At 51.6% G+C, this 17,083-nt stretch overlaps 1 protein-coding gene across 2 annotated transcripts in view; it reads right to left on the bottom strand.

Moving 5' to 3' along the window:
* LOC100083052 (lysosomal alpha-glucosidase-like) overlaps positions 1-17,083 on the bottom strand; it is a 41,394-nt gene that overhangs the window by 11,911 nt on the left and 12,400 nt on the right. For both annotated transcript variants that reach the window (XM_029051050.1, XM_029051055.1), the window contains exons 2-9: positions 11,487-12,026; positions 11,087-11,232; positions 7,853-8,018; positions 7,046-7,142; positions 5,462-5,581; positions 4,124-4,242; positions 3,266-3,397; positions 1,251-1,361 (exon numbers count right to left, since the gene is read on the bottom strand). In XM_029051050.1, the coding sequence (XP_028906883.1) occupies positions 1,251-1,361; positions 3,266-3,397; positions 4,124-4,242; positions 5,462-5,581; positions 7,046-7,142; positions 7,853-8,018; positions 11,087-11,232; positions 11,487-12,023 (1,428 nt within the window). In that variant the 5' untranslated portion in view covers positions 12,024-12,026. The remainder of the gene's footprint in view (positions 1-1,250; positions 1,362-3,265; positions 3,398-4,123; positions 4,243-5,461; positions 5,582-7,045; positions 7,143-7,852; positions 8,019-11,086; positions 11,233-11,486; positions 12,027-17,083) is intronic.

The following is a 17,083-nucleotide window of genomic DNA, read 5'->3' as shown; positions in this document are numbered from 1 at the left end:
ATGGGCCTGGGAGTCAGAAGGACCTGGGTCCAATCCCAGCTCTGCCACTTGTCTGGGGTGTGACCTTGGGCAAGTTACTTAATTTCTCTGTGCCTCGGTTAACCTCAGCTGTAAAATGGGCACAGTGAGCCCCACGTGGGACAAAGACTGTGTCCAACCTGATTATCTTGTATCTACTTCAGCGCTTAGAACAGTGCCCGACACATAAGTGTTTAACAGATACCATCATCATTATCATTATTATTACTATCATTATTAATCAATCATATTTATTGAGCACTTACTGTGTGCAGAGCACTGTCCTAAGCACTCGGTCCTGTCTTAGTCCATAGGCCGCCGAATCGGAGATTGGGGGAAACAGAGGGCCTCGGTCAGTCACCAGGCCAGTCCCCCGGGTGGCTGGCACAGGATGGGATGGATGAGCTAGATATTCCCCAGCAGAGATCTGTATACACGGTATTCCTAAATCGAATGTCACGGATGGGTGTGATTGAGCCAAACCTTCCCCCGGGCCTAGATCCCTCTCTGGCCCAGTAATAAGCTCACCTTGGGAAGCATGTTAGAGGTCACTGCAGAAGCTCTCACAGCAGAGACCTTCTCCCCAAGTGACCATTAGAGAAACAATTTTCTCCGATCTCCTACCAAAATCAAGTGGTAAGTGATGTGCGCTTTCCTTCTGGTGACACCAACTCTATCCTACTCTCCCAAGCGCTGTGTAAACAATAAATGCTCAATAGATACCACTGATCGATTGATTCTCTCTCTCAGTGTTTGGTACAGTGTTCTGCACTCAGGAGGCACTCAATAAATACCCAAGTCAGAGTGGTTGCACTAAGCAGAATTGAAGCGGTCTGAAAGAGTGAATGTGCCTCCGTACACATCTAACTTAGTACCGGGGGCTGGGTGGCGGAATGGTTGGATGGAACAGGCATCAGGAAGAGGAACAGAGGAATCGGAATCCACCCTTGCACTTGGATTAGCTCCCTTTATTCACCCCTTCCTCAGCCCTACAGCGCTTACGTGCATCTCTGTAATTTACTTATTTATATTGTCTGTCTCCCCGTCTAGGCTGTAAGCTTGTGGTGGGCAGGGAATGTGTCTACCAACCCTGCTGTATGGTACTCTCCCAAGTGCTTAATACAGTGCTCTGCGCACGGTAAGTGTACCATAAATACTATTGATGGATTGATTGATTGACGGATTGACTAGAGCCCATCCCTCTTCAAAGACGCCACCCCACTCCCCCTCACCTGACCGATCAGTGGCTGCCCCTGGGTGGTGTTGATGAAGACTCCTCGGATCAAACCATCATCATAAGGAGGGTAGGAACCCTGCGGCTGAGTGCTGCTGATGCCAGGGTCCTGAAAGGTAGAGGAATGTGGAGTGACCCCCTTGGGCCTTGTCCTCAGAAACCTCATCCCACCCCTAGTCCTAATCCGGAGCCCAGAGGGTCTCTGCCAGGCACTGCTCCAGACCCCTCTGATGGGAGGTCTGCCTTGAGCGAGAGGAGCAGAAACCTGTTTAACCGTCTTCAGCAATTAGCTCCTTTTTACAAGGAGGTGTGGAATAGTACAAATGGAATACTGGAGCTCCAGAAGTCCGTGGCAGTTTCTGAAAAATCTCAGGCCCACAGTCGTCGGTGTTTCTCGGCAGTGGAGTCAGGACCGCTGGGGTCCTGGGAGCGGGCTCTCTCTGCTCAGCATTCCTTTTCTCTTGCGCCTCCAGAGCCCCCACTAGGCTCTCTGGCTGGAAGTCGCTCCTGTTGCACTAAGCTGCATTTCAGGGACTCCCTCGGCCACCTAGCTGAGGCCCTGGGGTGTGATACGTGGTCAGCCCTTGGGAAAACAGGGAAAGCAAAGAGCAAGCAGAACACAGCCACCTCTTTAAAATAAACCATTAAAGAAAATCAAAGCACAGCAAGCTGAAGACCGAAGGGCAGAATGAGGTCCTTCCAGGAATATCAACTGAGAAGTTTTGACTCAGAAATCAAAAATGCCCTTGCTTGTGCCGGCACTGTGCTCTGTTCTTGTCTATCTCATCGCTGACCCCCTTCCCAAGTCCTCCCCCGCCCAAAAACTCCCTCTTCCTCCATATACGCCAGACCACCACCCTCCCAACCTTCAAAGCATTACTAAGGCCACATCTCTTCCAAGAGAACTTCCCCAGTTGAGCCCTCTTTTCCCCGGCCCGCTCCCCATTCTGCATCATCTTTGCATTTCGATCCGTGACCCCTGTGATATTCGCCCCACTCCCAACTCCACAACACTTATGTAGATACTATATACATATCTTTAAATTATGTTATAAATTACTTATTTATTCATATTAATGTCTAATTTCCCACCCTGCACTGTAAGATCGTCGTGGGCGGGAAACGCGTCTGCAAATTCCGTTACACCGTGCTCTCCCAGGCACTCTGCATATAGTAAGTTCTCAATAAATACGACTGATTGATCGATCCTATTATTTTTCTTCATGAACCAGGCCAATCTACAGTAAATGGCTATTTGCTGGGCTGACTGCAAATAGCTCTGGGGGAGCTCTGTTCCTTTCCCCAAATTCCCTCGAGTCTCAGGGCTAGAGGATTGTGCCCCCTCTTTACCCAACCCAAGTGGCAGGTCCCCTGAACAGAATCGCAGACCGGGCGGCATGATTAGCATCGGGAGGGTAAGGGTTGGATGCGGATAAGGCCAGGTGGGTAGAATGAATAAGCGAACGAATGAACGACAAAGCAGCAGCCCCCAAGGCCAAGACCCCTGCAATAAGGATGCCTGGGTGCAAGTCACAGCTGGGACTGCTGCGGGGCTGGTCTGGAGGCCACCCGGGCTCTTCCTCCCACTTACTGTCCTCTCCTCTCTCTCCCTCAATCCCTGCATTACCACCCTTCCCTAATGGGAGGTTGACCAGGCAGCGGCCAAGATACCCAGCTGCTGGAGTCTAGTGTCGGGGCCGCCCTTCAGGAGGGATCCGCGGTTCACCTGGCCCACCTTGTATCATCCCACCTGACCTGGGGCGGGCAGCAAAGCTGCAGGTGGAGCCAGCTGAGCGCAAGGCTTTTCGGAGCTCAGGGTGGGTAGTGCTGGGGGGCTCATGGGCAGAGGGTAAGTGTGGGAACTGCAGCACTTAGAACAGTGCTTGGCACATAGTAAACTCTTAACAAATACCATCATTATTATTATAAGGTACCGGGTAGGTCCCTGCCCGGGAATGCAAACGAACTACCCTGGTAACCCTGCAGATCTCCCCTTTACCGAAATCACAGTACCAGAATCATGACGTAGTACTGCCCGTGCTTGTGGAGGTCAGCCACCAGCTGGGGAAGTGTCCCAAAGTTCTTGGGGTCAAAGGTGAAATCCCGAAATCCTTCCATATAGTCAATGTCATTCCACTGCGCATCCTGCCGAGAGAAGATGCAGAAATCGAGCTGGAAGCAATGCATGCCCCTCTTCTCCTCTTGCCATCTTTCCCCCTTTTTGCCTTCCGCTCTCTCCCTGGATCTAGTTTGCCTTTAATAGGTCAGTGTCTTCATCGGGATTTTCCCACCTGCATCTAGCTCTGGTTTTGCACGTGATTTGCCCGTATATTAATGGTGTATGTTCTAACGTGTCTTCGCTGTGTAGGCGGACTATGAGGCCACTTAAATTCTTGGGCTCCTCCCTGCCCCGTCGGAAGACCACACCTCTTCACCACAGCCGCTGGGACTTTTGTTCTAAATGGAGGGGGCAGCAGCTCCCTCGAAGCTGGCAGAGGGGGGCTGGTGGCACCCTAGAGGTGGGTCCCTTTTGGTCAAGGGCGCTGAACCGCCCACCATTTTGCCAGTCAAGTGCCTCTATGATAGATCATGCCATCTACTCTCAGGCAAAAGACTGGCCTTTTCTTGATTACTCTCTTCTCCGGTCCTTCGCCCCAGCTATGCTTCGTCCACCAGGCTAGGGGTAAGAGGTAGAATCCCACAGACCTCAGGGAAAAGTCAGGGGCCGCTTTTCAGAGCCACTGTCAGGTCCCACAACTTCCCTACTCTCTCAAGTGCCAGCAAGCTTCCTGCTTCTCCCCATCTACGTCCCAAAACAGACGGCGTGGGAGCCTCGCCCTCCGCCGGGCCCACCTCTCGGGCTGGCTGTACCTGAGGGATCCGGTAGTTCCTCATAGCTCGGACTGTCTCCCAGGTCTCGTTGCTGGACCCGTACCCCCAGCGGCACAGATGAAAGCCCAGGCCCCAGAAAGGTGGCATGGCAGGGAAACCTGGAACAGAGACTTTCAGTCAGGGGCCACCTGGGGCAGTTCCCAACAGGAGGGAGGGGAAAACAAAACCTCCAGAGGTCTGAGCACGACTCCAGCTCTGGAACTGCCAAAATAGGGCCCCTTCTAGGGAAGACACAGCAGAGTGCCCCCCTGCCTCGGATTGTCCGGATTCCCATTCTGGCCCCTCCACGCTCCAGGATGGGGTTCGGTCACTGGGCTGGATGTGGCCTGAGCAGCACTGTGGTTTCCATCTAGCTTCTCTGAGTGTGCCTGGGGGTAGCCTGGCCGGCCTAGAAAGCCCAGAGAGGGAGGGTCCATTCACCCCTGCAACTGTTGGGGCCCTCTCCCAGATGGTAAGGAGAGATGCGTACTGGATAATGTTAGAATATTTGAAAAATAGACAAGATAAGAAAATGCAGTAGAACCATGCCGAACAAAGAATTCCCTTTTCAAGGATATTGGAGTCTTTGGGTCCTGTGTCCTCGATTCACACAGCTGGTCCCCTTCCTGCTGGCATTGGATATCCATCATCTCACCAAAATTTCCTTAGGAGAAGGCGGAAGGACAGCCCACATAGACTAAAGATGGTCTACTTATGATGATGATAGCATTTGTTAAGTGCTTACTATGTGTCAAGCACTGCTCTGAGCACTGGGATAGATACAAGCTAATCAGGTTAGACACAGTTCCTGCCCCACATGGGGCTCACAGTCTTAGTCCCCATTTTACAGATGAGGGAACTGAGGCCCAGGGAAGTTAAGCGACTTGTCCAAGTTCCCGGAGCAGACAGGTGGTGGAGCTAGGATTAGAACTCAGATCCTTCTGACTCCCAGACCTGTGTTCTATCCACTAGGCCATGGTGCCTCCCCGGGTCTACTGCCCTCTTACCTTTAAATTAAAGCATAAAGCCATTGGCCCACTGCAAACAGTAGAGATTGGACAGTGACCATGTTAATTTGATCTGTATAAGCAAAGGAGCTTTTTACCTTGAATTATCCGGCTGAGGTGTCTACCTAGATCACTTTAATCAGGTAATTATCAAATTTTATCTCCACCTCACTTGGTGTGCCAAGCTATGGCCTAAAGAGGTGGGGTGGGAGGTGGGAGAAAGGAGGAGGAGAGGGAAAAAGAGAGGAGGACAGAGGAGGAGAGAAGAAGAGAGAGAAGGAGAGAGGAGAAGGAGCACAAGAGAACACCCAGGCACCAGAGTGGCACTTACCTATGACTTCCTGATACTGCTGGATGACAGAGCTGGGCTCGGGCCCCAAGAAGACATAGAGATCCAGAATCCCCCCCACAGTTCTCCAAGTCAGGGCAGGAGCCGGCTGCAGCACCACCTCTGCAAGGAACGACACAGAATCGATGCTATCTCCCTGGGGTTCAGCTGACTTGGACAGCATGGCTCTTTTCTTCATCTCAACTGGAGGACCAAGTCGATCAACAGAACCTCAAACCCTGATTCTGGGCACTGGCCTGAGGTCACACCGGCATCCATCCTCGCTCCGAAACGCCCAGCGCCAGGGAACTGTGGGAATCGCCGAGAAAGACTACCAAGGCCCTTCGAGCAGGTAGATTGCCTGGAGGAGGTTCATTGATTTCCGGCTGACCGGCAGAGACCCACGGCAGCCCCGCTGAGACGGATCCGACAGAGTTGCTGGCCAGACACGATCACGTGATGTCACGACCCTGCTGAAAGCAAGCCCCCTGCCCAGGATGAGCTCCCGGCTGGACGGCCAGAGGATGCCACCCGCCGGGCTGCACAGCTGGCCCTGGAAGACATCTGCCTTCTAGGAGCTGCCTGCCAAGGCCTCAGCTGGGACCAGAAGGGCCCAGCTGTGCAAAGAGCAGACGGAAGCTGCACGGGAGCGCCACTTCCCATCTACTCTCAAGAGCGCTTCAGCTCTGGTAGACAGTGGAGAAGAAACAGTAGAGGGTGGGGAGAAGGATCCAGTGGGAGTAGCGGGGAAGGACTGAACCGGGGAGTTGGGAGAGGGAGCCGGATAAAAGGTGTCAGGGAAACTGGATTTTAAGCAAATGATTCAGCGTGTGTGTGTGTGCACGCACACACATGGTTAACCGCTCAACAATTGCTAAAGAGCTTGCCCCAAACCAGGAAACAGATGTCTTGGCTCAATGAAGGGGTTGGGCAACCACAATTTCCCTGAATTGCCAGTGTCCTGAGAGTCCTGATAGTAGCAGTATTATTTATTAAGCACTTACTGAGAGCAGAACACGCTTCTAAGCGCCGGGAGCGTATACACAGGTGGGAATTAGACAATCCCTGTTTCTTGGGGAACTCACAATCTAAGTCCTCTCCAGCAGTGGAGGCTGGAGACCCCATCCCCCAACCTGGAACAGGGAAGCAGCATAGCCTAGTGGAAAGACCACAGGCCTGGGAGCCAGGGGACTTGGGTTCTTATCCCGGCTCTGCCATCTGTCTGCTGTGTGACTCTGGGCAAGTCATTTAACCATTCTGTGCCTCAGGTTCTTCATCTGAAAAGCGGTGAGGCAATTCCTGTTCTCCCTCCTACTTAGACTGTAGCCCCTACTGTGGGACAGGGACTGTATCTGGCCTGATTAACTTTTATCTACTCCAGTGCTTAGAACGGTGCTTGATACATAGTAAGCACTTAAATACTATAAAAAAAGCCCCAAACCCCACACCCCAAATCAAGCAAAAGTCCCCCAGTTCTGCTACGACTTCCCTAACATTCCTGAGATTAGATGGAATCACTATCCTAGAAAAGAATCTGCTTCCCTTCAGACCTCGGCCCTTCCCAGGGAAGTGGGTGAGGACACTTACCCATGGCATTGCTATTCAGCAGGAAAACCCCGTGTGACGCTCCGGTTGGCTCCAACCCCAGGTAGAAGGGGTGGGCCCCATACAAGTTGTAGGACTCCTGGAGGAAGAAGTCTTGTGAGAAGACCCTATTTCGTGTTCTCTACCCTGGCTCTAATTAGAAAGGATTGTGGTGGGGAAGGAAACTTGGAAATCTGAGGGATTACAGAGGAAAAAACAGGATAAGACTGTGTAGACTGTAAGCTTCTTGAGGGCAGCGATTGTGACTACTCCCTCTACTGTCGCTCTGCACACCATCCGAGCTCAATAAATACCACTGATTGACTGACAAGAGCCGTTGACAGCATAAACTCCTTGCCCCCCACCAACACAGCAGGAATCCTCATCTGGAATCCTAACTGTCAGGGTGATTAACCGCTGAAACACTCTACTAAAAAAGGCTCCAGCATTTCCAACCCCGGAGGGCTCTAAAAATAGAATAGACAACCATCTATCTGCCCTAGATGGTCTAGGCAAAGGCTATACCAAGTGATCTCCTCGAGTAACTTCCAGTCCTCTCGTTCTAGGAAATTAAATATGAGAGCCCAATCTTGCCATCCCCCTCTACTCCTGGGGGACTCCACTCTGGATGAGCCACTAGAACAGAATACAGGGGAGCAAATTTTAACCACCCTCTCCCACTACCTCCAGAATGTAAATGGCCCCAAACCACAGCTCAACTCCTCTAAACCAGAGGTAGATGCAGATGCGGGCCTGTCGATAGGAGGGGAGGGGACGAGGGGATTGGACTGGAGGATTGAGGGCTGCTACCGTGGGGGGGACATCCCGAGCCCAGAGAGTCAGGGTGGTCCAATTCAGCTGGTGAAGGAAGCCATGGCGGTGCTCTCCGAGCCCATAGACAAATTCAGACGGGAGGAGAGTGGAAATCTGGAGAAACTGGTCAGCAAAGATGAGCGGAGCCACGCTGGTGTTCAACCTGCAGAAAAAGAAGGAGAGCACAGATGGGGAGGGGACTGTTGAGGTAGGTATCTATGCTCTGGTGCAGTCAATCAATAGTATTTATTGAGCGCTAACCCTGCGCAGAGCACTGTACTAAGAGCTTGGGAGAGTACGATACAACAGAGTCGGCAAACGCATTATCTGCCCGCAACGAGCTTACAGTCTAGAGGGGGACTTAGTGCAGAATCACCAATATCCCTCGGTGCTCCTTGCCTGTAAAGTAGCAGAAGGAACCGTATTTACGAGCATCCACTGAGTCCCAAGCACAGTATTAAACACTTGGGACGGTATATCGGAAGTCTTAGAAATGTCTCCTGCCTACCAAGAGTTTACAGTCTAATGTGGTTGGGGGAGAGGATGACGTAGAAATATTAACAAGTAATGGAAGCAGTAGAAAGAAAAGGAATCAGATGGGGGAGTAGAACGCCTAAGGCAGAATGAAATATCAGAATCAACACGTGGCCATACGTCGAGTAGACAAATGTACACGAGTGACAAAGTCGGGTATAAGACACGTAAGGGCTAGAGGTGGTTGAAAAACGGGTCTAATAAGGGAGAAAGAGAGCACATAAGAGAGTGCAAATAGATTGGAGGGGAAGAGAAAGAGAATGTCAGAAGTTAGGGAAAACTCTTAGGGAGAGATTGAAGACTTGAGACAGAAAAGGAGGGGATAGGTGAAAAGAAACTACCAGGGGGCAGCTGGAGGGATAGGGTGAGGAAGAGAGGGAGAGGCTAAATCAGTCACTGGAAGCTTCTCAGCTTCTCCACTGCAGCCTTCCAGCCCCCCTTCAGCAAAGCACTTCAACTGATTTGCCTACTATATTTAGAAATCTCTTCACCCACTGGACCGACCCAGCCGCCACCGTTATTGAGTTCCAGAGCCCATGACTCAGCACGGTCGGGGAGACCCTGACTTTCACCAAGGCGGATGTGGCCGGCCAGGGCCAAGGCCCTCACCCGAAAGCTACAAAGATCCGATCTTAATCTCGGCGTGGCCTCGTGGATAGAGCATGGGCCTGGGAGTCAGAAAGAGCGGGGTTCTAATCCCGGCTCCACCGCCTGTCTCCTGTGTGACCTTGGGCAAGTAACTTCACTTTTCTGTGTCTCCGTTACCTCGTCTGTCAAATAGGGATTAAGACTGTGAGCCCCGTGTGGGACAGGGACTGTGTCCAACCCGATTATCTCGTTTTTACCCCAGCACTTAGCACAGTGCCTGGCACGCAGTAGGCGCTTAACGAATACCAGAAGAAAAAGAGGAGGTTTCAAGTGCTTCTTGGGCTAATTCAAATTTCTGATGAGATCCCTAAACCAGAGATCCCACCATGGAGAACACCTGTTCAGGGAGATTCACTGGCAGATTCTAAATGAGACATAGGGAGAGAACGGTGAAAAACTTGGATAGGACTGAGCGTGAAAGGGCTGGCACAGGCGAGGCAACAATGATGATAGTATTCTTTAAGCGTATATTCCACTCCAAGCACTGAGCTGAGCGCTGGAGTCGACGAGATAATCAAATGGAGCCCAGTTTCTGCCCCAGAGGGGGCTCACAGTCGAAGGGGTGGGGGCAGAATAGGAACTGAATCTCCATTTTACAGATGAGAAAAGAGAGGCACAGAGAAGCTAAATGACTTCCCCAAGGTCACACAGCAGTCAAAAAACTGGTAGAGCCAGGACTAGAACTGAGGGTCTCCTGATTCCCAGCCCCATGTTCTTTTCAAGTGGCCAATGGTGGACTTCTTGGGCTAAGTACAGTGCTCTGCAAACAGTAAGTGCTCAATAATTTCGATTTCCTGGCCGACTGACTTACTGACTGGGCTGCCAGTTCAGGTTCTGCCGGACTCTGCTTCTCAACCTAAAGGGAATCCTTTTCCCAGGAGCTGTGCTCCAAAGCACCTAAGTAGCATCTGCCCCAACTCCCACCTCTCCACCCTGCAGACAATGGGGCTGGTGAGGCCAGCTGGAGCCTTGCCCACGGGGAGTATCCTGCCGGGAATGATGAGACTATAACTTCACATCACCACCAACCAACTCCAGGGCAGTCTGCCAGTCTGCCACCTGCGGAGAAGCCTGCCATAAAGCAGGGTGCGGGGTCACTAAGACCAGCCCTCAGTAGCTAAAGAGCCCGCCTGGGCTAGCGGAGAGGGCCTAGGAGTCAGGAGACCAGATTCTAATACCAGCTCTGCCTGCTGCGGGAGGCCTTCCCCGACTAAGCCCTCATTCCTTCTTCTTCCACTCCCTCCTGCGTCGCCCTTCTACTTGGATTTTCATCCTTTATTCTCCCCTCCCTCGGCCCCACAGCTCTTACGCACATATCCGTAATTTATTTGTTCATATTAATGTCATTTATTCATTCAGTTATATTTATTGAGCACTTACTGTGTGCAAAGCTCTGTTAAGTGTTTGTGAGAGTGCAGTATAACAACAAACGGACACATTCCCGCCCACAATGAGCTCACGGCCTAGAGGGAGAGATAGACATTAATATTAATTAACATTAACATCCATCTTCCCCTCTAGACTGTAAGCTCTAGACTACGGGCAGGGAATGGGTGGCTCAACTCCGCTATACTGTACTATCCCAGATGCTTAGTGCCGTGGTCCGCACACTGTAAGTGCTCAATAAATCTGACATTGATCGACCGATCGTGGACAAGTCACTTAATCTCTCTCTCTCTGTGCCTCAGTTTCTTCATCTGCAAAATGAAGATAAGATACCAGATGTCTCTACCTCTTAAGATAGCGGGACCCTGAGGGACAGAGACTGTGACTGATCTTATTATCTTGTAACCCCTCCAGTATTTAGCACAGTCCGTTGGCAGCCACTGAGAGCTCAATATACCCTATTAGATGGTTAGCCGGGGGAAGGTGGAGAGACATCTGTGCCTCCAGATACAGCTGGCACGTGCAGTCCTGAAGGGTAAGGTTCTCCTGCCTGTGCGCATGCCGTGTCCCGGGGGGTGGACTAGACCTTGAAAGGGTCTAGGCTACAGGGAAGAAGGCAAAAAACCAAACGCAAAGGTGATAAAGTACAGAAATAAAGCTCACAACACAACGCCTGATCCTCGGCGTTTCACCAATATCCCAAAAGGTTCCCGGGAGAAGTCCAGGATGTACAGGGGGTTCTCAGCTCTCTTCGTGGCTCGGGGAACCTCCAGGGGCACCTCGTATCTTGGGCTGGCGGCGTCGGTCAGCTGAAGAGGAACACAGGATGGGAGAAGTGAAGCGAGTCAACTTGTCCATGGCCTGGGCAGGCCACACATCCTCTATGTCACCCAGGGCAAAGGGTGAGGGTAGGAGAACCCCACCCCAAGTGTCTGGTCTCCCTGCCTCTCTCATCCAAGCTTGTCAGTCCCACTGGAGAAGGGAGACTTTTGGTGAGAAGATTACGGCCTGGACCGGGAGCCCCCAACTGACCCCCAGGGGTGGACACCCCCCTGCCACCGACCTTGATGTGGAGCCGAGCGTCCGTCTCAAAGTCCACTGTCAGGCGCAGCTCCGGCACGTCCCGGGGGTAGTAGGCCTGCACCTTCCTCACCAGCGTCCCTTCCAGGCCGACGGCTGTCTGCCTCACGCTCTCCAGGGTGTAGCTGGGGAAATCGGGAGGGTAAAAGCACCAGGGCGGCCCCGCGGAGCCACCGTCCTGCAGGAAGCAGCACCCCCGGCCCCGGCAGAGCTCCTCGGTCACGACCGTGTCCCGTTCGGGATAGCAGTCGAAGCGGTGGGCCTCGGGCACGGAGCTGCATTTCGGGGGCGGGGCGGCCACCTCCTGCCGGCCGAGGGCCCAGAAGGCGGCTCCCCCCAGCAGAACGGCTCCAGCCAGAAGAGCGCTTCCCAGCCACCACAGCAGCGGACCCAGCTTGGGAGGACCAACGGGCTTCGGGGGCTCTTCTTCCTCCTCATCCTCCTCCTCTTCCTCCTCCTCCCCAAAGGGCCCTGCGGTGATCTGGGTCTCCCGGAAGGGCAGCTTGTGGTAGGCTTTCATCCTCTACAACACAGGAGCAAGAAAGAGGCAAGAGGCGGTGAGCGGAACTCAGGGTACTCAACAAGTGGAGAGAGAAAACTTTTAGGGTTGGGGGGGGGACGTCAGCACAGGATGTCGAGGTGCAGATAGGAGCCACAGCCGGAGTCGGGACCGCACCATTTCCCTTACGTTCTGGGTTTCCAACTCCCGGCCTTCAAAGCAGAGCTAATGAGACTCTCTGCTTCTGACCGACCACGGGGTGAGATCGACAGAGGGAAGAGCCTCTTCAAGGAAACGCAACGATGATTCCTGGGGGCTCGTCAAAGGCAGGGAATGTGCCTGCTAATTCTGTTGTATCGTACTCTCCCAAACGCTTAGTACAGCGTCCTGCACATAGTAAGCACTCAACAAATGCCACTGATTGATTCGTTGAGGCCGGTGCCTTGGGACTTCGAACGTGGATCGCTGCTTTGGGGGTCAGAGCTGGGTTGTACTCCATCAATCAGTGGTATTTTTTGAGCGCTTATTGTGTGCAGAGTACTGTACTAAGCGCAGGAGGAAGTACAACACAGTAGAGTTGGTAGACGTGTTCCCTGCCCCTAAGAAGTCCAAAGGGAGAACAGTGATAAATGAAATCCATCCAAAAGCCAGAAACCTTATTTTGGCCTACTACTTTTCCCTTCTTCCCAACCCACTTTGTCAAAGCAGTTTCCAGACAGCCTACTGACAGACCTGCAGTTGTCCTTCCTTCCCCACCTTTGGTGCAGATGATAATGAACATGGAAATGGTCAGAAAGCAGGAAAAGCACGAGTGGGGGAAGGAGGCCAGATAGGGGACCTGGAAGGTGAGGACCCTGGATCAGAGTGGTTCAGCGGGCCGCTCCAGGTCTGGAAATAAAACTGGGAATCCAGGATCCATTTCTGAACCGACTCCAGGTGGAGAGAGGAGAAGAGGGAAGGAAGGGAATTTGGTGTCCATGACTGCAAGGCCCTAATTTTTGGCATGGAAAGGCTTCTTATTCTCCACACTGGGGAAGAGGGAGGAAAACGCACGCGCACTCGCGCACACACACACACACTCTCTCTCTCCCTCTCATTCTCTCTTTCTGGAGTGAGCTGTGGCATCAAGGAAGGCTTCTTTAGGATAGGGAGCTATGCATGTTTGAAAGCAGTGGAAAAGGAGCCACTGGAGTGTGAACCATTGAAGATGGCGGTCGAGGAGGGAAGAAGAGACAGGCCAAATGTTTTACTAAGGTGTGAAAAGATGGAGTCAGAGACCCAGGTGAAAGGGGTTGACTTTAAAGGGAAATAGGCAGGGTCCACTTATTCTGCTGGGAAGAATGGGAAAATCCAAGACAGAGCAGAAGGAGGGTGGGATTGATTAGGTGCTAGGAACATTTTAGGGAGCTCGCGGCTGACGGTTTTGATTTTCTCAACAGAGTATGTGGCCAAGTCATGAGGGACAAGAGATGGGAGAGGCGGGGAGATGAAGGGTTTGGGGAGGTTGTTAAAAGTCTGAAACAGTGCTACAGGCAATGGGAGCCAATAAGGATGGAGAAGTATTGTTGCTGGGCAGAGGAGAGGGCAGCATTATAGAAAACGAGGATGAATTTAAGATAGAGAAGGTCGCCTTGATGTCTGGCTTTCTGCTAGCAGGCTCCGTGGCACAAGAGTGGAGGGAATGTAGCACGCAGGTGATCCAGGCCTGCTAGGAGATCAGCAGAAGGCCAGGGGAGTGAGGGAGATGAGTTCAGTGGAGAAGGCAGAATTGAGGGAGTGGATTTGTGTTTTAAGAGAAATGAGGTTGGGTATGGAGACCAAACGGAGCACGACGGACTTGGGAAGATTGAAAGATTTGGAGGGCTGGGAGGGGAGCGTCAAGGGATCGGAGGTCTCCGTGGGAGAAGAGGAGAGTTTTGAGGGGAAGGGTGTGCATTACTGCTGTACCCTACACCGGAAAATGCTCTGCAGGAGAATCAATCAATGGCAAAACGAACACTTGCTGCCTAAACGATTCAAGCTGGGTGTCCTCTGCTGAGACTCATCAGGGAAGGCACAACAAGTTCGACACATAACATCTTCTTTCCAGCCCGGGGCACTCTCGTTTGAAGTGGTTTCGTAGGGCCACGTTACAGCTCTACTTTCCCAGGAGGGTTCAAGAAATCGGCTGCCCACTTGGGCTGAACCTAGACCCACAGAGACTGCTGCATGCCTCCGAAACCGTAGGCAGCCGTGACCCGCGAGGACACGTGCCATCAGGGGCTGGGCTCTTTCGCTCATGTTCTCTCTCTCTCTCTCTTTCTCCTTCATTAGGGACCGAGAGCCTGCCACAGTAGGCCCTGGACACGGGATACCCGAAAGCGCTCCGAGCCCCGTCGCTTACCACGTGACTTCGGTCAAGGGGCTCCTCCTCTCAGAACCTTGGCCTCCTCATCTGTCCTAAGGAGATAACACTCCCCATCTCCCTTTTAGGATTGAGAAATGACTCGGGGAGGGCGGAGGAGCCCAATGGCGCGTGAAGTCCTACGCAATAACGATGCAGATAATCAAGGCAGCTGGTTGGGTGTGGACGACCACAGAAGGGACAGCAGGGGAGGCCTTATCATGCCGCGAGCCCTTCTGGGAACTGGCTGATTTGTTCGGAACTCCTCGTGTAGTTATCACCACAGCAGCAGGAAACTCACCTGAGTAAGAGAGCTTTGCATAAAGGAACCCACACACGCCTTCCTTGACTAACCTCTTATCTACCCACCCTATTCTCCTTCCCTTCTGCGTCATCTGTGCACTTCAATCCGTATCCCCTAAGCACTTCGATACTCGCCCAAGTCCCACAGCACTTCTGCACCCTGACACTCTGGTGTTTCCTCCTCTCTGAAATGTACTTAAAGGTCAGTCTTTCCCATTCGACTGTAAGATACTCGAGGGCGGGGATCGTGTCTACCTCCTCTACTGTACTTTCCCTGACCTTCGCTGAATACCACTGATTGAAGAAGAAAACTGGAACTGAACCTGCAGGAGCTCAGAAAAACCAACTGAGGACTAGTAATAGTATTTATTAATTGCCCATTATGTACAGGGCACTGTATTAAGCGCTGAGGCTCCCAATAATAATAATTAATAATAATTGTGGTATCTGTTAAGTACTTACTGGGTGGCGGGGTCTCTACTAAGCGCTGCGGGGGCGGGGGAACACAAGCAAATCAGGTTGAACACAGTCCCTGTCCCAGGTGGGGCTCACAGTCTCAATCCCCATTTTACAGATGAGGTAACCGAGGCCCAGAGAAGCAAAGTGACTTGACCAAGGTCACATAATAGACAAGTAGCAGGATTCCTGGCCACTCCCCCAAGTGCCCCTGCTCCCCGCTGACGGTCGCTTAAGAAGCAGAAAGTGCCGAAGGATGCCTGGATTTGGCATAGCTTAACTGGTGAAACAAGAAAAGAACTGCAACAGCACTTCCTGACTCACGGCCACGCATCTTGGCTTTTCCTAGAATCGCAGCCGAACATCCAATCGATCGGGGGTATTTACTGAGCGCTTGCTAGGGGTAGGGCACTGTAAGCATTTGGGAGGGCACAATTCAGACAGGCTGATGCTTCGCACTGACAAAGCCAGGAAGGTAACCTCCCGAACCTCCCCTTGGAGATCCCAGTAGAAGCTACAGGACTCAGCTTTGTCACTTCTCACGCTGAATAAAAGCTGGCCTGTGAAGAGGGCGTGGGCAGTGGTGTTTCCACAATGATGTCACGGACTCCGCCCTTGCCAGGGCAACTACGATTGCCCAACTCTGGCTGGGCAATGGGAAGCCCAAGGACGCCCTTAATGGAATGGGCTGCCTGGGTCATCGACACCAGTGAAGAATTCTACCCTTGAGACCAGGGCACCTTTGCTCTGAAGCAGGTGGTTGGGGGAAGTCCTCAGTACAGTGCTCTGCACAGAGTAGGTGCTTGATAAATACTACAGTTTGAGCTGATGATTGATTGAAAAATGTAACCAGACTGGGGCAGTTCCGCATTATTTTGGTTTGAAGGAAGGTCAGTAGGTTGAAGAGGAGCCAGAGAAGGCAAAACAACTCTTTTGAATTCAAAGTGATTTAAAAAAAAAAAGCTGCCCCAAGAATGTTGGACAGTCTCAAAGGAGTGGACCACAATGAGGAAGGAAACATGGCCAAGTCAGATTGTTCTGAGGAACAATTAGAAAAGCGATTATGGTTTGAAGGTCACACACCGCTTGGAATGTAAGCTGTTGAAGGGCAGGGATGTGTCCTCTGCATGGTCTGAGCAGTGAAAACATTTGGGGCTCTTAATAAACATTAATCTTGATTACAGAGAATAACAGCAGTGAAAAAAAAAAACTTCAAAAAGCTTTTGATTGTTTACTTCCAAGGGCACACCCTGTTTGTTCTCAAGAGACACAACTGTTCTGGGCAGGGAATGTGTTTGTTTATTGTTATACTGTACTCTCCCAAGCACTTAGTACAGTGTTTTACACATAGTAAGCTCTCGATAAATACGACTGAATGAAATGAACCAAATCATACATTTGATAAACTGAAAGGTGGTTTATTTCCACTTAGGCAGGGTTAACGATAGGACCGACTCAATCAATGGTATTTATTGAGCCCTTGCTGTAAGCAGAATACCGTACTAAGCATTTGTGAGAGTACAGTACAATAGAGTGGGTAGACACAATCTCTGCCCATAAGAAGCTTACAATCTAGAGGAGAGATAGACATTAAAATAAATTACAGATAGGGGAACAGTAAATTATAAAAAAATCTACGTAAGTGCTGCGGGGGTGGGTGTGGGTGGGGTGAACATCAAAGGGCTTCAAGGGTACAGAGCTTCAAAGGTACAGACCCAAGTCCATAAACGATGCAGAAAGTACGTCCAATAGGGTGGGGAAATGAGAGGCTGGTTAGAGGAGCGAAGATTTTAGTATGGCTCTGAAGGTGAGAAGAGTGGTGGCCTGACATATCATTCTATGGCATTTATTGAGTGTTTATTGTGTGCAGAGCACTAGGTTAAGCACTTGGGAGAGTACAATACAACAGAGTTGAATATGAAGGGGGAGGGGGTTCCAG

Source organism: Ornithorhynchus anatinus, chromosome 2 (assembly GCF_004115215.2).
Source record: "Ornithorhynchus anatinus isolate Pmale09 chromosome 2, mOrnAna1.pri.v4, whole genome shotgun sequence".
Taxonomy (NCBI): Eukaryota; Metazoa; Chordata; class Mammalia; order Monotremata; family Ornithorhynchidae; genus Ornithorhynchus; species Ornithorhynchus anatinus.
This window is presented reverse-complemented; position numbering and strand designations above follow the sequence as displayed.